General features: G+C 52.7%; 1 protein-coding gene across 1 annotated transcript in view; it reads left to right on the forward strand.

The window, feature by feature from the left end:
* LOC105699616 (Down syndrome cell adhesion molecule-like protein Dscam2) overlaps positions 1-22237 on the forward strand; it is a 55796-nt gene that overhangs the window by 18480 nt on the left and 15079 nt on the right. Inside the window, exons 2-5 of the mRNA XM_012424754.1 lie at positions 3903-4223; positions 9078-9239; positions 12939-13088; positions 21786-22111. Of these exons, the coding sequence (XP_012280177.1) occupies positions 3903-4223; positions 9078-9239; positions 12939-13088; positions 21786-22111 (959 nt within the window). The remainder of the gene's footprint in view (positions 1-3902; positions 4224-9077; positions 9240-12938; positions 13089-21785; positions 22112-22237) is intronic.

Genomic DNA, 22237 nt, shown 5'->3' on the forward strand with positions numbered 1-22237 from the left:
CATCCTCGAAGGACCTCCGAGTCCTCTTTAATGGCTCGCTTTGTCTCTCTTCCCGACCGTCCTTCTCGCTCGAAGCTCCCCAGGAGCTCGGCGTCTCGCTTCCTCGTCACTCAGATTTTCATTGGCCGAACCCTCGCCTACCCCTGTGTCTCTCTCTCCTCATACCGATCAATATTCCGTTGTATCGTTGCTTTCGAGTGTCCTCCAGAGACCCGATAATGCCGCCTAACGATAGCGCCGACATTATGCTAATTCAGCGAGTCTTACCGAGCGTCATCGCCGCGTACACCAGGAAGTATCGAGCCTGCACGAAGGCTGATAACCCCCGTGTAAAACTTCCGCCGCCTCGGACTCCGGGACGGACTCGTTGAAAATAAGTGTAAAACACCTGCAGATATACCGGATGAAAGGAACCTCTTCCTTGCGCCTTTAAACAAAACACTAATAATTTTAAGGTCCCAGTCCTCAGGAAGCTGGGCGTTTAAATATTCAATGACGGTCCGCGAAGGTCCTGGAAAGACGGGAGTCCTCCGGCGGAACAAATCCCACGCGGGCCGACTGAAAAGAGCCTCAAATCGTTCGAATGGCCGATCCTACCATTTCCGCTGGCTTTCCTCCTATCCCGGTATTATCATGATGGGAAAAATAAAGCCGGGATCAAGGGTAACCGCACCACCGAACAAAACATTCCGAAGACGTCGGGGGTGCAGTGCATGCCATTACGGGAGAGCACTTTCGTCGGCCCTGCCCGCGATTTGTCTCTCGAGGTCTTAGGGAGTCTTTTTAATTTTTTGGGATATCTTGTCCCGTCGGAATGTCGAACATCTAGGAGGTGGAGTGGGCGCCTCTTCGGGTGGTTCTTCAGGGTCCTCCGCAAGTTTCGCGAGAGGAGCATTAGCGCGCTATCGATTCCTCGGTTACTTCGACAGCGCCCTCCCCTGTTTACCGAAGATTTCGGAATCCGTGCTTACACGCCATAATGGATGTCATTTGGAGGAGCGACTTTCGGGGCGGATCCGAGGGGTGTTTACGCGTGTCGGCAAGATTTTCCATCGCGGGGCTAATAGCCGTGAAGCTCTTGCGGCGTTTCCGGCCCCGTGAATCCGGACGCTCTTTTGGGGTGATTTCAGGGTGGCCTCGAAGTTCGAGCCCGGATCTGGCTCGATCGAACGGCCCGGCGGCCATCAATGATTGTTCCGTCACGCATTCAACTCTGACCTAATGACAACGTATAACCCGTTCGCACGGAGCTCGATCGCCGGTAGCCCGTGGCCGGGATATCCGATTGGTCCGGCCAAATATCGATTGGTCTTCTACTTTTTACCCCGTGGCTCTCTCCCCCTCTTGCATGCTAACTCGCACCGGCCATTATTATTTCAGGTATCGGCCCGACTCGATTCCGCGATGTCGCGAAAATTGTACCAACGCGAGGGGTAGTTTCTCCTAGGTGGAGGACCTCCATGAATCCGGGGGAAATTCGCTAAAGGGACGGCCGACTTATTCTGTTTCCCGTGGCTGGGATATCCGATTGGTCCGGCCGAATATCGATTGGTCTTCCGCTTTTTCCGGCATTCCCTTCCACCCCGTCGACCCGCCCAAAACGGCCATTATTGTTTCGAATATTTCCCGTCGACTCCTTCCGCTCGCCGGGCCAGACCTCGAAAAATCCCTGTCGAAATTCTCGACACCTTCCCACGGAGGAGCGGTCCAGCTCCGTTTTTGACAATGCCAGGGGATGGTGTCGGGGAACTTTATTGCACTTGTCGCGCGATTCCGTCGAGTCGTGAAATTTTCCGGTCGGGCGTCGCACGTCATGCCCAGTTTCCTTGGCCGGTCCAAATGGAAAGGATGGCTCCGGATAATCCATATTGCCTACGAGTTCCGCCCGCAATCCGTGCCATACGGCCCGGGGATATTTCACCATGGGTATGTGCTCCGTGAAATATTCGAAGAACGCCATCGGGGGATGCTTGAGAGATCACCTGGCGATGCCCCTAAAATTCCTATGGAATTTTTATCGGGATCTAATTTGACCTTCCCTGGATGGAGTCCAGGAAGATGTTCGCCTGATCCAGCCACCACCACGGATGGCATGAGATGGGCCGGAGACTCTTCCATTAACTCAGTAAATTTAACTATTTAAGATACCAATTTGTATCTCCGATGGACCCTGGAGGACCAGGACGGAATATGCGAGAAATCGCGTCCATGACTCCCTATATTTTGCAGGCATCTCCACCTGCGTCCACCAGGCGTGGCAGTGCACGACACTGCCATCTGCGACTCTGCATCTGCATACACCCGGGTCTACCCGTGGATTTTCTGTCTACAGGAGAACGCCTCCTGGTGGGTGCTTGCGCGCCCCAATTCCTATGTACACGCGCATGTACGCATACACGCGCAGGCCCGGCTACATACGGCCAAAACTCTATGTAAACTGTACCCCGGGTGTCCCCTGTATTCACACACCGCGTAGTGATTAATTACAGAGCATCATCCTATCACGCCGCGGCTCCCTCGACGTCGCCGTCAACGAAACGCTCGACAAGGTTGGCTTAACGCGATCATCTCGAATCGCCCACGTCCTCGTGTCCTGGGAGGTGAAGATAGTTTCGTCTTCGGCGAGGTCTTCCAGTTCGAAAAATCGAAAAATCTGCGAGACTTTCGCAGTTAGCCCGCCATCAAAGGGAACTCCAATTCCATGCAGCTGCATTAAAATGCATACGCTCTCAAAATGCGAGAGCTGGACATGAGACATCAGGGTCGCGGAGATCGAAAAATCTGCAAGACTTTTCCAGTTAGATCTCCATCAAAGGGACCGAAATTCCATGCAACTGCATTCATGATCGATGAGGAAGCCCGATCGGGGGTCTCCGATCTGCGGCATTGCAGGTGACAATGCATCCCGGAAAACCAGAGCTGGGCGCGACTTCGGTCCCGCACGGCAAGTTCTCCCGCAACAGTATATAACAACGTCATTGTGAAATGTCCCTAACCTCGGTCCGCTGGTTTCGGGTGCACCAGCTGCTATTCAAAGTGCGCCAAAGTAAAGGCGCCAACGATCTCCGCTTTGCCGGACAATACGGCACGTCGGGGTGAACTCGCTCTCCGATGTACCCCGAGTGCACGCCATGTACCGAGAGAACACCCCAGCAACAATATTTACGCGCATGAACAGGGACCAAGCTCCACCGAACACGCTTCAGGACGGGAACTTGAAGCCAAAATGACGGCGACACGCCTACTCGACGTCCTGTGAGAGAAGCCATCGGCACGCGTTCGGGAAACTAGAGCGACGCGAGTCCCCAAAGAGAAACCCGAAGAGGAACCCAAAGAGGTACCCAAAGAGGTGCTCGCAGAGAACCCGAGAAAAATTCCTAAAATTCGGCACCCAAGACCCAGTCACTTGTTCCGCAAAAACGACTTTTGTTTCCACTAACTCGGTTTCGCTCTCAGAAATAAATACCCAATCATCCATCGCATCCCGTGCAGGGAGCCGTCCCTTTCATCGCGTTTCCGCCCCGCGAGTGTCCTTTGAGTGTGTAAAACCAACTTCGCAAACTCCTCTAATAGCCGGCCTCGCTTCGCAGCATCCCTCCGACGATCGGGACATTATTGCAGGATCGAGTTCGCTTTGAGCATTAAATATCTGCCGATCGGCGCTCCAAGAATTGCCGCGACAAATTCGATTCCGCCGTCTCTTCAACGGCGGGAAAACTGGGCCTTCCGGCGATCAGCAATTGACCCGAAAAACGGCCATGACGAGGTTTGAGTTGTCCCCGAATCGTCGTTCGAGGGTCTGGTTCGCTGCCCTCGTTCCATCCGGTTCATGGTTTCGTTTCGGGATTTCGGGTGATACCGAAATATCTAGGTTTTTTAAATTCTTGGTTATGTGATTCCAGGACGAGGAGTGGTACTGGACAGTCAGGGACCGGTCCTGAAGCTGGAGCCCCGCTCCTCCGTGGAGTTCTCCAACGACACCGGGGCGATGATACATTGCGCGGCCTACGGAAGTCCACCTCCCCGTATCGACTGGCTGATGGGTGATGGGTCCCCCGTGGTCCCCATAACGCACATCCGCGAGAGGCTAGAAAATGGGTCCCTCTACTTCCTGCCCTTCAGCGCCGAGAGCTACCGCCAAGACGTCCACTCCGCCGTCTACAGATGTCAAGCCTCGAACAGCGTTGGCACGGTGCTCGGACGCGAAGTCAGCATCAGAGCTGGTGAGCATTTCCAGATTCGTCCCACACCCCCAAACTGTCCTTACAACGACTGATTTTCAACATAAATATAGAACTTCCACGTACAAATCGCCTCCACCTCCACCCGGTAGCCCAGACACTTCATCGGCTCCAAAAACACTCTGCAGGACCTCCGAGCCGAAGCGCATCCTAAATTGCATGGTGCCCAAATCCTTGGAGCATCCCTGGGACATTATCCCATCGCCGGAGCGTTTTTTACGCGCCAACGCTCCCGCCTCGATGCCTTCCGACGTTTAATATATAATGCGTGACTCTTTCAGCTCCGTGTGCGGTGCGCGAGCTTAATTACACTGTCTACGTCCTCGGAAAGGGAGAAGGGAGCGCGCTAACGAGCATTTAAAAAATCCGGAAGAGCGTCGTAATCCTGAAGAGGACGATACCCAGCTCGAGCTCCTACCGTTGTCTCGGCCGCCGAAACCCACGAATCGCGGCTAATAATCGGAGCGACCCACTGAGGCAGGGTCCTAAAATTAAATGCGAAATTACGGGGATGTAATTCGGTTGCAATGCTGACTCCGAGCGAGCTAATTAGGCGAGTCCCGTTGTCGAGACCGGCGTGGGGTATTCCTTTGAATCTCGTTTCACGCCGCGGCGCATAGCGAGGGCTGTGTATATCCTCTTAAGGCGTCAAATGATCGTCTTACAACCCGCTCACGGAGTGACACAAGCTCTATTATCTGCTCTAATAGACATCAAACAAGATACCCTTGAGTTCCCTCAGGCATGCCAACGACGACGTCATTTGAAACCTTGCACATCGTTCTTTAGGGTGGAGCCTCAAAGAGTAACCGCAAGACTTGAAAAAATCCGAATTTCTGACCGGGGAATTCTTTGCCAATTTTTCACAGGTTTTGAAAGGTCAAATCGGTCCTCTAAGATCCTAAGCGAACCGGAAGTACGTCCCAGAAGAAGCGACCCGGGGTCGTGTTTCGCTTCTTCCCTTATTGGGTGGAATTGAATCGCACCTCCGGAACTCTTCTTGCCCGAATTCAAGGAGAGATGATCCACCCACCGGTGATCTCTTACTTCGGACAGTTCCGGGCCCTTACTTACACCAGCCAAAAGTGGTCAAGGAGGCGTACAAGTTCAATAAGGTGTTCGCCCTGGAATTTCAACTACCTCCAGGAGCCGTTAGGGGAGAACTTTGGGAGAAACCGCGGAGAGAGTATACTCGAGGCTTACAAACTAGTCGAAACAGGACCCGTGAAATGCATTTAATGAACGCAGCTTCTCCAGCCTGGAAGACGTGGACCAATCCGATCCGGAAGCGACCAGGGACACCCGGACGGGGGAAATGGACAATGGGCCCAGAAATCCAGAATTAAGAAATTACCGTGGGGAACTTTGTCAAAAGCAGCCGAGAAAGTGGACCGTCTTTGTTCCCGGAATATCCGGGGAAATAGAAAGTTGCCGGATTTCCTTCGGACGTGGCGAATATAATACCGGCACACCTGGGGACCAGGGGTCCCTGGTAAAGGTTGGAATACGCATTGCGCGTGCCTCGTTCCTTCCCTTATAAGGAAAGTTTTCTCATAGAGGCAACCGCCGCAATAAAAGAAAAGCCGCGTAATAAAAGAGTCACGCCGACACAATGGCGGACTTATTTGTGTCGCGGAGTCGGGGCGAGTTCGGAGGAGCTGTCTCTTCTCGGTTCCCTTTTAAAACGGGCAAATCGCCTTACATATTTAGAATAATACTGTTTACGAAACTGCCTGAATAAATTCAACGCCGTTTCGTTGCCTTCGGCTCGGCCGCGGAGCCGCGCCTCCACCCTCGCAATTTCTTCCGGGGGAGATTGCTCTTAGGGGAAGGAGCCCGGGTATTTACAGAAGTCGCACTGTACTCGCAGAAATTCTCAACCGCGATGTATTTGACCTATTTCGAGAGATGTGTGTGTTTTAGAAGCGAAAGCCACGGGAGAAGCTCGACGTCCCTCGTTGTCTCGTCTCCTCCCTCCTAGCCCCCAGGAAAGTGCAATTCCTTGGGAGGCCATCTTTTTTACTTCCATTTCTTTTTTCAATAATTTAGAGATACCTCCTCCGATCCGTGGATTTCGACTACGAGTCGACCGTCTAAAGCGGCATCTTGAGGCCTCTGAAAAAATGCGTTTCCGGGGGGCGAAACCCTTCCCCCTCGTTTCATCAGGCGAATGTATCGCGCCAGGGGAGCGTAATTCTTGGGCGGTTTCCGGCCTAAAATGTTCATCAAGCTCAATCTGCGCGTGCAATCTACGCTCCGACGCGGCCTCGCAATCCGCTCCAAACCTTCCCTCTTTTCAAATGACGAGCACACCGACGCGCCTAACAAAGGAAGATCGCGCCGTGTCCTCCCGGCAAAGCGTTCATACGCCGGCAGACACTTTTTCATTTGATTTTCATTTCGGCAGAAAGCGGCAGCAGCCGAGATGAAGTACACCCGCGCGGTGTGCGCGCCGAGTCCCGCGCTGTTCGAAAAGAGGACGAGTGTCAAAGCACCGACCCCGGGTTGCGAGTTACCGAATAAAATAGGCAGGCCCGTTCCGCAGGTACCGACTGCGGGGATCGAGGTACGGACGGGACGCGGGACCATGGGAGAACGGGAAAAAGGAAAGGCCAGGACCGTTTTCGCGAGTTCCCCTGACAAATGGCCGCGATTACGAGTGGATAAACGAGACGCGCCGAAGAGGACGCCGCGCTCTTTGCGGATCCACCGAGATCCTTCTGGATCCAAGGTGCTTGCCACGACGAATTCGCGTTTCCTTGGCAGCAACCCGTCCTTCAAGCCCGAAGAATCAGTCGAGGCGGGTCGAGTGGTTCCCTTTTTCGAGCCATTTCACCGGAGGCGAGGAGAACAGAGGCGGTTCGGAGTTCTCCAATATGGCGGCGGCGGCGTCGCGTCCCTGGGCCGCCGAAGAGCCGGAGGACTCGAATACGGAAAACGGGAATGCAAAGGGTGGAGAGATTCCGCTTTGCGAGTGACTTAGCGAGGTGCGGCCGTTTTCCTGGCAAATAACTCGATGCTCGGCTGACCCCCTGGGCGAACGCCACGCGGATGGTCGCCAAAAGTTCCGCACGGGAAGAGGCGTGCCCGCTCTCGGAAAGAATCGCCCTCGGTGCCCAAGTGAAAATGGTCGAAGGTAACACCGGCGGACGGATGGTGTTGAGAACTTGCCAGGAGTTTGACCGATAGAGCTATCGCAATTCCTGGGCGGACCCCGGAGAAAGGGCCGATAATTTCGTTGTCACCTCGAGATTAATGTTTACCGCCTAACGAGCCGGAGGTCCATTGGCCATTCTGCAGGAGCACCGAGGGATGACGAATGCGAGCCGAGGAGGAGCCGAGACGCCGAGAAAAAGGATGTCTCCGGGTTAATTAACCCCTCGACTCGCTCCTGCCCAGGGTATCCTGGAAAACGACCTCTCCCGAAAAATGCCATAATCCGAGAAATATGAATTTTGGATGAGGACCATTTTATTTCCTCGTCGTCTCGGACGTCGGTTCCGATTTCTCAGGCGTTTATGGACCATCGATCCCCTTTTTATCTTCCCTTGCTGCTCCTAGATGCGAAATGGAGAGGTATCCCGGATCCACGTCTATTGCGCCATGGAACGCGTGCTCGGAACGACCTGTTTAATGAAAACTGCGCTTCCTTCCGCGGCGGCGCGTTATAAAGAGTGCTTCCAAGCTTATTAAAATTCCCTGAGGCATTTATCACCAGGTTCCCGGGGGAGTTCGCCGACACCCCCACACGCCAGTGTCCGAAAAACACTGGCGGTAAAGCGAACTATGCGTTTGACGCAGTGATGTCGCCGTAGTTCGAGCATTCTTCGCGAAGTTGAGCAGCCATGATGTGCCCCTCGGTGCGCCGGGCAGCCGATACCAAAGTGTAAGAGCAAAACGTATGCCCGCCGGCGGACTTTCTGAAATTCCGCCGGATCCTCGGCCCTGAAAACAGCCGAAAATTCCCGGCACAGGTCCGACCACCGCCTGCCGATTTTGCAATCGATGAACAATTTCGAATTGTTCCGAAGCTCGCTCCAGTCATTCCCGAACATCGGTTCCGAAGAGGGTCCTTAAAAGACACGAGTTACGGATCTTTAATAGTCCTCGAGGTGGACTTCTTATCAAAGAGCGATTACCGCGGCCATCGCTCGGAATCGCGAGATTCCCTCGGGCCAGGTTAATAGTTCCTTGACTCGATTCCCGGGGAAATTAGTCGGGCATTGATCTCTCGAAGATAAACACTAGAGATGCCAGGGGTGCTCGAGCGATTCCGAGCACTTAGCTCTCGAGCTGGGCATCCATCAATTCGAACGTCGTCGCCGCTTCCAGAAGTCGGGACTTTAAGCGCGCCATGTTGCGCGAAAAAGAGACGAATGATTTGCGGCCGCAGATCCGCGCCAACTGCATTTACCCTCCGCGCGGTTTTCTGGTACATACGTACACATAATGTACACGTATATACGCGCGCACATGGAACAAGTGCTGTACTTTTCTCGCTGAGCTGCGGCTAACAACCGCGACGGACTGCCAAGATCAAGATTCGCGTTCCACGGTTCGCCAAAAATGCGCGCCCCGGCCGAGCGGATAAACGGCGCCGGAGGGATGCTTTCTCCTTCCCTTGGCATGAATCTCGCGACCCCGGAGAAAGCGTCATACGATTATGGCCATAGTCTTGGATATGAAAAAAGGAAAGAAAAAGGAAGAAAAAAGGAAAGATATCTCCCCAAGTGGCGGGACGTCTGGCGGATTTTTTCCCTTCCACTTCCTTTATGTCTTCCCATATCGCGGAGAAAAATGGGGCGCACCTTGAAATGATTTTTTCCTCTGTTACAGTGGTTCGCCAGGAGTACGAGGTCAAGGTACGGGACGCTTACGTATTCTCCGGGAACACGGGAGTGATGAGATGCGAGATTTCACCGTTCGTTAAGGGTTACGTTGCGGTCACTTCGTGGGTGCAGGACGCGAATTTTAATATTTACCCCACACCACAAAGCGGTAGGTAATTTTGCGCACGTATCCGCCGTTAGTTAAGGCCGGCTCGAAAAAGGCGCGACCGGGAGAATTAACGTTGGCGAGGAATTGTAAGGGAACCGACAATGAGAAAGGGGGTCCAGGGCGTCGGGGTCGAGTCGGAAAATAAATGCGGCCTGTAAAGAATTGGCCGTCGCGACGTTTACGAGAGATCGTTTCGCGGCGTCGATGCGATCGAAATTTCGAGGGGATAAATTCTAGCCGACCGGGTGGACAAGGGCCAGCTCGAGGTTGCGTTCTCCAGTCGAGCGTTCTCCAACCTAACGAAGGCGGCCATTTTGGTAGCGCCGAAGGATCGGCTCTTTACACCCTGAAAGAGCGGATTTCGGTGAATTCCACTCATACGCCACCGATTCGCCCTCGGCCGATGACTTAGCGGGATTTTTAAAGGGCCCAATTTGCACAGGGTCCCGTATATGAAGTATGAACCGCGCACCGAGTGTTGTACGGCGCCGCACCCCGTGCCGGTTCAGTCAATATCGGAGTTAATTGGAGGCTGAGTGGACGATTCAAGTACGCGCGTACACCCCCTGCCCCTCGAGAGGGTCGGTTAGCTTCTGCGTGAATTATACAGCTACGTGGCAGAGATCTGTAATTGCGCGAACACGCTCCACTCGGCCGGCAAGAAAGAACCCGGGGACAATTGAAAAGCCGACAATGGTCAAACATAATTTCACGGCCGCGCCGGGGTCAATTAGGGTGCGGTATCCGGAAAGGAACGCCACTTGGTCGCGATTACCGGCTAATTACGATGAAATTGCTGTATCGGCGAGCAACGGCAAATGGGGCGTGCGGTCTTGAATCAAGAGCGAGCTCTGGGGTCCTTCTCCCCCGAAGGCGAAATAATTACGATATCGTGACGGATGAAATTTTCTAAATTCTGGAGAACGTTATTTTTTTTTCCTTTAAAGGTGTTTCGTTGGGCGGTGGCAGAGGAAGACGGCTGGGCAATTTTTCTGGGTCAGCGTTAAGGGGTGCGGATTGGGGGGTGCTGTGTCAGAGCGAAGGGTACTAACAACCGCATCGTTCGATAACCGAGGCACCGGTGATCGGGTCGTTAATCCGCCATAAAGACTGTAAAAGTCGGCGCGGAAGCGACCGAATTTACAGCGGCCCCCGTTGATTGGTTCGCTCGAAAAGGAACACGGGAAAAATTGTGGCGCAGTCCGCACCCTCGGCCGTTACGGGCCGAAAAATGCCGCATACCAAATCCCGAAGGCAATCATTCATCCGCAGCTTTCTGGAATTGACGCCGGAGCCCGCGACTATACTCGATTATAGCGATTATTGCGCGTGCTCGACGTTTACGGGGAAGTGATAGCGCGAGCTACATTTTTAGACGTCGGGTCCAATTCCCACCGACGAGTAAATCAGCTCGGCGAAAAAAACCCTTATCTACCGCGGCAGAAATGCGCCTCTTCCCCTCGAGCCATAAATCCAGAGCATCGATTCATACATCATTCGCGTCATTTAATTGCACGAAAGTGGATATCGACACTTGTATCCAAGGTGGTCGTGTCTAGAAATTAAAGGACTCTGATCAGGAGGATCCCTCTTCGCCTGTTGGCGAATTGGCAATACGTGGTATCTCGTGTCATTCATTTCCTCTCTGGAAGCTCGACAGAGCTAACGAGCAGGGCTTGCCGGGTTCCTGCGCGCCGCCGGTTCCAGGCTCGCGCGGTCCTAGGCGGGAAGGCGAGCGCGAATCTGGAACTCCCGGAATCGCGGCCCCTCCCGACGGTATCGGGGTTGGCCGCGTAACCGCGTAGATGGTCGGGCGCGCACGTGTGGGATTAGCGGTTGGTCCCGATCGAACCGAAGTGCATGGAACGGTCGGGCGGTCCCACCACCCCCCGACATCCCCGTGTCGTTCAAACACAGAGTGCTCAGCCACAATGCAAATTCACCAGGGTGCTCATCCCCGTCTGGCCCGCACATCCTCCGGCGCATCTCTGCACATCCCTGCGCACCCCTGCGCGTCGAAAACCCATCCGAACCGAGCCACGATCTCTCTGCATCTCGGCGCATCGAGATGCATCTCCACGCCCTCGGTGCACCGGGAGGGAGAAAGAGAGGGTGGGAAGGGATCTGCCAGTTCCGTCATTCGTATTATTACCTACGTCGGAAGCCTAATTCAGCTAATAAGCCTCGTAAATATCCATTATCGGAGGCCGGCAAAGCCGAACTGACAACCCTTGCCTCACCGATATCGATATCAGCGATAGCGGTTATCACCACCCCGACTATACTCCGGCTCGCATCCGACTGCGGGTGAGTCGATTCGTATCGACCAGGGAAGCGATATGTCGGAAAAGTCGCGCTCAAAGGGACCCCTAGAAAATTCTACTCTAATCTATTTTCCACGACCTGATCCGACCGGGTTCTCTTATCATCCGCGTCGCGAAATTCCTTTCGGGGAATTTCGTGCCGCATTTTTTGCCCCGGGGTGCCAGCCCTCCGGCGGAGCACCGCATCCAATTTTTCACCCGGATTACGACGGTCGCTAAAAAGTGGCGAGGTATCGGCATGGCCTTAAAAAATTACTAAGGGATCCGCGTGGACACCGAGTACCACCCCTGGCCAATTTCTCTCCCGGATACTCGGGATCTCGAATTTTTCATACCATTGTCAAAGAGACATCAGGGGATGTTAAATCGCCTCGCGCAGGGCACCGTGGGTCGGGAAAACGAAGGGATGTTTTTCGGATTTGGTAGTCCCTTTGAGCAGCGCTCGGCATTACACGGTAATAAGAGTGATGGGGAGGAAAGGGGTGGGTGCATTTCGGATTCAAAACGCCAGGAGAGGATCCATTCGGCCGATAGTTCATAGTTTAACGAACGTTCGAGTCGGCCGGGTTTTTGTGCGGGGTTCCAAGCAATGCAGATTCGATGGGTGTCGATCTACCGGCACCGGAACGGGCTTTTGCAGTGCAGCAGAGCAGCGCCCAGCAATGTGCAGCAACGTGCAGCAATGTGCGGCAATGTGTTGCGGCACGCGGCAGCCGGGATTGAAAAAGATCGAACACAGGAAGCCGACTCGTGTGTTCTTACTCGCTTACATCGAAAAATCGCTCAACTATGCCGAGGGGCCCTGGCGGGAATATTCGCATCCTCGTGGGCCGAATCGACGCGAAATCGCCGATTAATCCGAAAATCGGAAATCCTCCCGAAAGGGACGCTTTTCCACTTCCGAAAGTCGTGCCAGATAGGATCCGCCCTGGAACCCGATCCCGCTCGATATTTTTCTATATATTGTAATCGCGCTCGCAAATAATCGCGCCCTACCGTGGGCCGGTTATGTCCGGCCTCTGCCAACAATGCCCGGTTTCGCCCGTAATGGAACTCCGGCCGAATTTATCGAGTACATTAATCCGAAGATTTCCTGCTATCGGTGTCCGTTGCATTTTGCAAATTTATATTAACGGGGCTTCGGGCGCCCCCACTCGGAAAGAATCAAATGAACCCGGGAAATTGAGGCGAAATTGCGATCCACCGATATGTTAACCTGCCGTGTCGCCCGTCGATTTGCCTCCCCCTGAAGAGGAGGGAGAAATGCGCGGAAAATGGCGACCTCTTTAAGAGAACAATTTTTCAGATTTTGTTTTCTTCGTTTTTTTTTTTTTTTTTAATTACACCCCCACTCAAGGGAACTATGCTTTCGCAGATGGAAAGTATCACATGCTGCCGACTGGGGAACTGCTGGTATTTTCGATAACCTCGGCTGATGCTCATTACACCTATCGATGCCGTACTGTCCACTACATCACCGGAGACAAGGTCGAAAGCTCTTCCTATGCTCGCTTCGTCGTTACCGGTAAGTTCCCTTGAATGTCTTCCCTGATAATGGCTTCGAAAAATTGATACAGGTCTTCTCGGCACAAAGTGGCAGCGCATCCTTCGCCAGGTGTGACTTTGCGATATCTCGTTAAGATTCGACCACTCGAAAAAGTCCTCTCGAGAAACTGCAAGCTCGAGGACCTGCAGGAACGAACACTTTCCGGTGCAATAAAGATCCCCTCGAGGGAAAGACGACAATAACGCGCACGTCGGAGATTTCATAACATGACGAATTAGCGGGCACGATTGCCCTTTGTCGTCGGGGAAATTGAATTTAAATTGGGCGCGGAGGAGCCGGCGGGGAACTTCGCGGAGTTGAAGACAAGGCGAGGCGAAGTGCGCCATTAGCATGTCAGAAAAGCGGTGTCGTTAAACCGCTCGGAAGTAAATAAAGCGACGATGTCGGAAACAATGCACACTCTCCTGGGAATAAATAAATTGTGGAATCTTCATATCTTAAGACATTTTCTTTTTTAATTCACCCCGCTTTTCGGGTGGTGTGGAGGAATTATTAATTGATATTAATTACCAGTTTTAAGGCTTTACGCGCAGTACCTGGTTTCACCGACCGCGTCCTTCTCACTCGCAGCCCGAAACGTCTAAAACTGCGTTACACACCGCAATTAACGTGTATACCTGGCACAGCAACTGAGCAAATGCTACTTACAGTTGGAGCTGCAAATACGCTTTATAATCCGAGTTGGCGCCCAGATCGCACTCGAAACTTGCCGCCGAAGTAAGCACCGAGAGGCGTGTTCGCCGGAAGTTGTAAGTCTGAGTGCGTACAGTTTCACAGTCGCTCTTTCCGAGATGTATAAAAAATTCCCCGATGGGTTTATCGAGCGATGGATTTCATGAAGAATTTCGGGGAAACCGGGGAAAACGATTTGTGGAGCTTAAGAAACAATTTGGCGAATCCAACCCATTCTCCATGGCCCAGATGGCCGACTCGAGGGTGGAGCCCCTGCCACCTTGCACCGGTGCAAGCCGAAGTGCATCCTGCACCTACATGTGCCCGCTCCACTCGAAGTTGTGACGATGGGTACCTATCTCTCAAAACGTTCGCGCAATTAAGGAAACCGCGTTCCCCATCGCGTCGGAGTGCGAACTCCGGCCAAGTGTGCAACTCGTGTTACGCTCGCTATTACCGCGAATGCATCCCCGACGCGAAGTCTGTTACGTGCAACCATTGCCGAGTGCCGTTCTAACGAGAACGAGTTGCGAGACGCGTGCAATTGCTCCCTTCGAGGACATACGCCTAATATACTCGCGACGTCTGGCCGAGAAAGTAAGAATCCTCAGAGAATTTTTCAAAAACTGGGGACAATATTTATTCCTTCCCTCCCTTAAATATAATCTTTATAAAAGCTCGAGATAACGAGGCGCACGAAGATTTGAAAGGATATCGAAAAAGACCAATCCTCAAGATCTCACTAAAGTCATGTATTTTATTTTCATCGCGTCAATAGGTCTCGAGTAGAGAAGTAAAATCCGGTAACATGCCTAAATTTGGAAAAATATACTCGCACCTAATTTAGAAAAGTAATATAATGGAGGGGAAAAAAAAATCATTCCTCGAAATCTCACGAGAATGATGATATTATATTTTATTTTTATCGCGTCAATGGGCCTCGAATAGTAAAATCGCAAAACGTGTCACGGAACGCATTGCCTGTATCCTTTCGGCAGGGCGAAATTCGTGTATTCGAAACTCGAAGAAGCCCCGGAGCTTTTAGCAGCCCGAGCCATCGAACTGCTCGAGGATGTTTCGGGAGCATGTACATCTCCCTCCCGAGGAATACATTGCACTTACTTTCGAATTGACGGAGTACTACCGACAGTGCTATCGAGAGGCGATACGAAACGCAGCATCGGGGACGTCGAGTTCCTGGGCGCCCATCGACGTAACCCAAGTTGCCCGTGGGAAGTCCTCGGTAGGAAAGTAATTCGCATCTCGATGTTCAAAAGTGAAAAATGAATTGGCCGGATAAAGATCGATAAAAACATGAATCGACGAGGGGGATCCGGGGGTGGAGATCGGCAATCCCCTCGACGTCGAGACTCAAGGGGTGGATATTAATGCGCCGTTTTCCGGGTGTTCGAAGGCGGCTATTTTAGGAGTTCTTGGGCAACCGGAAGCTCGGAGACCAACAGATGGGAGATTTCCGAAGGAGGCTGGGATTATTGATCCTGATGAAGGGCCGCCGAAAATAGAGGGTCCGACGAACCCCTGGTGGACCTCGATTGGAGGGATTCCTCAGGTCCTGCGAGTGCAACTCCACCTTGCGCGGTCTGCGGCGGGTCTGGTGTCCGCAAGAAACAATGCAGCTATCTCGGCCCCATCGACTCCTGTGGAGCGCGAATGTGCCCCCACACGCATTCCGCATACAGACGGAGGAGCCTTGCAAATGGTTCACGGTAAAGTGCACCCTGGCCGTGCCAAGGGGCGATAAAAACGATGAGCGATTCATCGATGTGCCGGAAAGTTGTATCGATCCTGCAAGGACTCCTCGCGCAGCGAAAGCGGAAGGCTCCGTTCCGCAGAGGGAACGCATCGGCGGAAAAAGTTGGATCGCAAGTTGGATGAGAAATTGGTGGGGCGCGGAGAAAAAGGACGACCAAGGGCGTTAAAAGTCAAACACCGAGGCGTGCATCCTGGCTGGAAAACGCGAAACCACCCCGCAAGGGAGTTGCACCCTCCAGGATGCACCCTGGAGACTGCACCGGCGATCGCGCCTCGCGCGGGTACTTGCGATTTGCATAAACCCGAGGAGGAACAATCGAATTGCGGGACTTAGACCCATCCTTCGATCGAAGTGTCCGGATTGCTTGGGTTCGGAACTCGAGCAAAATTCAGACGTCGCTTCGAGGGTCGGGATGATGAGTGCTGGATGCCGCGATTGCGAGTCCGAGACGTCGGTCGGCGATCTCGAAGGATCCGGCCGGTCGCGTCTTCGCAATCTCCGGAAAGAGTCTCGCAATCAAGGAAAAGCACCTCGCAGGCCGAGGGGCGTACAATGACCGACAATAAGTACGCAAAGACAGGGGCGGAAACAAGGGCCCGGGTGCACCCTCCGATCCGCCCCTAACCTCCCCTCGAAGAACCCGATGCACTCGATGCACCGCCGGAGGGCTGCGTTAATTAAAATTTTTGCAAGCCCCCTTGTTTGCGGCCGACTGCGGGATTCCTGCTCGAGCCGAGATTATTTATCGTTTGATAGCGGCGTGGCCGCTTTGAACCCCTCAGGAAATTTCACGGATCCGGAACCACCTGCCGATGCAGGATCCTCCCTCTTCAGGGTGGCAGCCTCGTTCCTCGTGGTGGTAATTCTTCTATTCCGTTTCCCTCGATACGCGACAAATCGCTCGAAGTTAACGAACCCCGAACATCTACGACTTCGACAAAACGGCTATAATTTTTTATCGGTCGGAATTTTTCTCTGACTTTACTAAAAAAATGGCGTCAAGCCGATCTTCGCCCTGGCTACGCGGGGGTGCATCTCCTAGGCGGTATTGTCTCTTCGCGCAGGTCTAATCGTCTTAAAAACCGAGTTTCATTTATTCGCGCAGTTGAAAGGGCATAATTTATTCCGCCATAAAGGCCGCATTCTTCCGACGTGTGAGTAACGAAACTCCATCTTAGCGCATCCTCCATGGTCCAGGGAGAGATGGAACTAATTAGCGGCCATTACCGCGCGCATCGCGCAAATTCCCGCGAGTAGTGCGCTTTGCAGCGACACATCGGCCGGCTATAATTTGCATCCCCGTAGGTAATAATACCGGGGCCTGGGCAAAGCCTCCCCCTGAAAAGAAATTCCACTTTGGTCGGCGCGCTTATTAAACGCCGAAGCCGAGGGGGAGTGCTGCGTTCCTTTAAATAATCCTCCCATTCTTCCAGCTGCATTATTCCCTTCGACAGTCCTTTTATACTCTGCTAATGACGCATATATATGCGCATATATATGTGTGTATATATCTATATCTATATATTTCGCACATAACCTGGCTTACGCCTCCCCATACTTCATTGCTTTCGTTTCCAGCGCGGCTCGGCAGGAACGTTTACGCGTCGCACCCGCGCACCGCCGCTCGATCGATTCCCCGATATATAAAATGCCCCCAGCCGACGCTTTCCGAACACCCGATATAACCTAATTGCCACTTCATTATTCCTCCGAGAGGAGGTACCGGTCGCCGTACAATAATTACCGATACAGTGCAAAGAATTGCGCCAATCGTCGCGCACTTCGACGACCACGTGCCACGAGGGGTAGGTCAGTGACTCGCATCTTGGATACGTTCCATATTAAAGATCCGCAAAAAAAGCCACCCAAATGGTCAAATTTTTATGATTTCCATCCCTCTCCTGGAACCACTTTTTCGAGGCCTGACAAAAAGCGCGTCGAGACCCTGATAAAAACAGATGGAAATTTACACACATTCTTACACAACTCATAATCGAAGTTTCACATACGGAAACGTAAAGTGGAAAAATTACGAATTAGAAAATGTAAAAATTTACCTTACATTGTATATTTACTTATTAGTGGTTTTTTAGTTCAATTAAATGTTATCTTACGTTATACTTCTCTTTAAGTTAACTTAGAAGCGATTCCCTTTAACTTAACTTAGGCGCTTAGATCGTAGCATCAAGATAACCAGGGATTGAGTATGTAAATTGACGTAAGTACGTTTATCAGTGAAGGTGATTACTCCTGATTGGGTCGATTGGTGCCCTATCGGTTTCCGAAATTTTGGTTTGGAGGCAATCGCGAGGTATCAGGGAGTCCATCGAGGGGGTGGATAACGTCAGAACGAGAAACGAGATCTTCGTGCGATGGCAAGGGAAACGTTTTAGCGAGGGTGATATCGAAAGGAGTCTGAAAAAAGTGTCCCTCCCTCCGGCGCCTCCTCCGCCGTGACTCGTTCTCAAACCTTCTTCCCTTCCGACTTTGCCACCCTTGCCAAACCCTTCCGAGGGCCTCGCAACCCTTTCCCACCCTTTGTAGGTGCGCTACGTGACGCGACGTGCAAGCACTTCAGCCTCGCTCAGTCGAGCCTCGGAGTCGCTTGATCGGCGAGGCGATACGCGAAAAAGTGCTGGCCTTTTCGGTCGAGAATTACTCCGGCGATAACGCCACGCGTCCCATGTGTGCTCATATTTCCTATCTTTATGGACACACCGACACGTCTGCCGCCTAGATACTCCGGAGACGCGATAGGTCCTCGTTAGGGCCCGGCCACCTCGGAACCCGAGAAAATTGCGCCCAGGAACGAGATCGATGCGCTGGACCCGAGAAAAACTAGGAAAAGTCCATCGCCTCGGTGCTATTAGGCATCGGATAAATTCTAGACACCTTGAATCCATTTCAGACAATTTTAATCGTCACGGATAACGAAGGATAATTCTCCTGAAAAGGGGGAAACGATCATTTACGTGATTTGCTCGCGAAATCGAGGTGGTTCTTGCTCCCTGTCGTTATCTAGAATTTTACACCCCTTCATGGGTCCGTGGCTTTAGGCTCCCTGGTGTGCAGCAAATTTCTGGCTCTTCTGAATGCCCTGAAAACTTTTGAAATACCACCCTTTTAGGGGGTTAGCACTTACCCGGGTGAGGCACCGCGGAACTTGGGTCTCTTATTTATCCGGAGTAGCTGGTGATAAACCGTGAGGCGCGAGTAAGGAAATTTGAAGGCACTTGAACGCGAAATGGAATATTTACCGAAGTTACTCCCGCGTTCCTGGGGGAGCCGATAATCGACGCGCCCTTTCGTTACGACCGAACGGAAATTTGAAAATCGGTTTTGGCCCTTCGCTTTCTTGGTCGCCGCGTCCCTTGGCTCCCGCACGAAAGACTAATTTACCGTGAATATATATATCGACGAGCTACTTACGGGGCTTTCGCTCCTAGAGGTGCGCACGTACCACGCGAGGTAAATGCACGTACGCCCTTTTACTAATTGCTCTTCGGAAATCCTAATGGACGTAAAGTGCTTTGCATAATGGCTCGGAGAGCCGCTGAGTGGCGCCCGGGGTCAAGAGGGAAGGTAAAGACGTTCGGTCGCCTAACCTGTGCTAACTAACCTGTGTGCAGACCTGCGAATCCCTGCGCACTTTGGTCAACTTCGACCAACTTGGATTTCGCCTTGGCGACACCGAGACCTGATGCGAGGGTGGCAAACGATCTCCCAGATTTTCGTATGGAAAGAGAAATTTTGATATAACGCAATGGTCAATTATTTTTAATTAATCCGTGGACGGACTTATAAGTATTTGAGCACTTTGATCAACCTGAGCTAACTCGCAAAACCCATGTCTGGCTCTGACGAGGAAAATTTCACCAGATTTAGCAAGTTTTTACGCAGAATCCAATTTTGTCGGGAATTCTCCAGTCACCGGTATCAACGCATATCATGCGAATCCAAACAGGGAAGGATCGAAAAGTTCCTACCGGCCATGAGTAGTCTATCCGGGAAAGCCGGATTCAGTGTTTTGACTCCCCGGTGATTCCGCATGTTAAGTAGGAACACCACTGGCCAAATCCAAATTGATATAATCGCCGGGGGCTAATTGCTCCCGCCGTTAGCGCGGTGTAATCGCGGAAATTACGCCGCGGTTTTTCCGACTGTTTGCACGAGAGTGGAACCCCGAAAAAGTAGAACAAAGAGGGCCGGCCTGATAAGGAGGGTCCGCACTTCGCAATCGTTATCGCGGAGCCAATCTCGATATTTGCCGATCTGACGTTTTAGATTTGCAAATCGGCTCCCTTTACCGAGATCGTCCTCTTTCCGTCATTCGCTGGTCTTTCTGCATTTCTACAAAATTTCGATCCGCCCAAACTTGCGGTACACAAACGCGGGCTCAACTATCATACATGACCGTCCGAGGTACACTGGGAATCGGTTTACTTTGTGTCCGCTAGTTAAACGTCAAATACCCCGAGTGATTGATATTCCGCGGTGCAACCGTCGGTGAAACGAAGTTACACGAAGGCGAATCGGCCTTTGAAGTCGGACGGGGTATCATCTGGCCAGCAAACAAGTCTTTACGAACTAATATCCGGGCACTTGCCCCCGGGAAAAAACTCGATTACTTCTTGCGAGGAGCAAACCTTGCACGTAATCTATTAGGTTGAATCGCACCGTGTGTGCGGGATGGGAAATTGGTCGAATCCGGAGCGAAGTAAGCCTCCGCTGTGGCGGCCATATTTCCAGAAGCAACGGATACGTCTCCTAGGCTGGCTTCATTAATCCGGGCTGATCAACCATTTTTGTGATGCCTACAAAGGGGAAAACAAAGGGCCGACCGTATTGCCGTGTAATCGCGCGCGCGGGGAGCCCATGGAGAGGCGAAAAAATACGCGAGCAATTTTCCCGAAATTACATTTGTAGGAATTCTCGGGTACCAGTCGCGAGGGTATAGCGCGCCGTTAAAAGGCCCGGCGAACAAAGACCCCGAGTTCCATTGTTTCCATGGGGAGAATTATCGAAAAATACCCCGCCGAGGGAACAATGCGTTTCCCCGTGGAAACGATTAGACACCGCCCCGGAAACATACGGGGCCCGGGAAATATCGGGTTAGGGGGATCACCGGGAACGCTCCGGAATACCGCCGCCATATTGATTCCGCAACCTTCGCCACTTAACCCGAGACCGGTCAATTCCTCGCCGTCGCGAATATCCCGCAAGCTCTCGGCTGTTTTTCGCGACCGGGCCGCAACTTCTTGAGAATCCGCACAAACGTGGAGCCTCCGGAAGGCGGCGAAAGGGGCGGCGGAGAATCGCTCGTCCGGACGCTTCGAAGCGTTGGGCGCCGCCATATTGATTTCATAGCGTCCGCCACTTATTGTCAAGGGGCTTGAAAGGAGAGTTTCCGACGCGCGACATCGCCCACGTTTTCCTGCCTCCAGCGATTTTCGAAGTCTTCTTCTGAATACCGGGGACAATTATACGATATCCGCTGGTCGTTTTATGGGAGTAAGGAGCGTTTCTGCAAGATTTCCGCGCGAGCTTCTTTGTTTCTCAAAGGACGCCGCCCGAAGTTCCGGTCAAATATGGACTCTGCAGCTCTCGGCAGAGGGTAAGAGAAGTTAAATTGTTCGCCACCAAGAGGGCGGGTATATTGAAGGCGGTAACGATTAAACACCGGGGAAAGTTCGGACCGGGGGACCTCCACCCCCGCGACCATTGCACCCTGTTTACGGATTTTTCTAACGCACGCGTGCTCATCCCATCATAACCCGGCCACTCGGCTAGGTGGACCCGCGTTATTATTGTAATTTAAGCCGATGGCGTATTGATCGTCGCTTGCTTCCGTGCAATTCCAGTTGGCATATTCCCGGGACGCGGTGCCGCCGCCCCCGCGCGTCCCCTCACCCCCGCGCCCCCTCGCGCCCTGGCCATTGGCCCCCCACGCGTCAGCGCGTTCCTCCGAGAACTTTTTACATTTTTCACCCCGGTATATATCGCGGATTTATCAGCCGTTATCAGCGCCCCTTCGCCCCAGCCTTCTGCCACCCCCCAAGGGCCAACCTCCTCTCGATATTCCCTCCGCCCCCGCTCGAATCGCTATCGTTACCCTTCTTCGCGATCCCTGTCCACCCTGGTAGGATTTCTCCACCTCTCTGGATTTTAACCAAATCGTTCAATGTCCCAATTTGTCGGATGCATTTCAGAACAACGAAACCCCGTGCCCCCGCGGTTCAACGAGCGGGTCAACCCCGCGCCCATCCGCACCGGGGACACCATCGTCCTGTCCTGCATCTCCCAAGGAATCCCGCCGCCGATGTATCTCTGGTTTCGAGAGTTGGTCTCTGGCACTGACATGATCGGCAATTCCGAGAGGATTCATGCCAGGGCCGGCATCCTGGTGTTGCAGAACGCCAGGCTCGAAGACGCCGGCCGATACGTTTGCCACGCCAATAACACCGCGGGCTCCGAGAGGGTGGAACTCGAGGTTTCGATCATCAGCAGCCTTTCCATACAGCTAACACCTCCGCAGGTTGGCACCCCTCTCGACTGCACTTTCTCCGAATGCTGTCGGCCTCAAAATTCATTTTTAATAAACCCTTGCCCTATGCCCGAGCATTCATTTCCCCGATTTCTACATCCCAGGTCCAGAAGTGCC

This window comes from Orussus abietinus, unplaced genomic scaffold, assembly GCF_000612105.2.
Source record: "Orussus abietinus isolate OABI.00-Male unplaced genomic scaffold, Oabi_2.0 scaffold10, whole genome shotgun sequence".
NCBI classification, from domain to species: Eukaryota; Metazoa; Arthropoda; class Insecta; order Hymenoptera; family Orussidae; genus Orussus; species Orussus abietinus.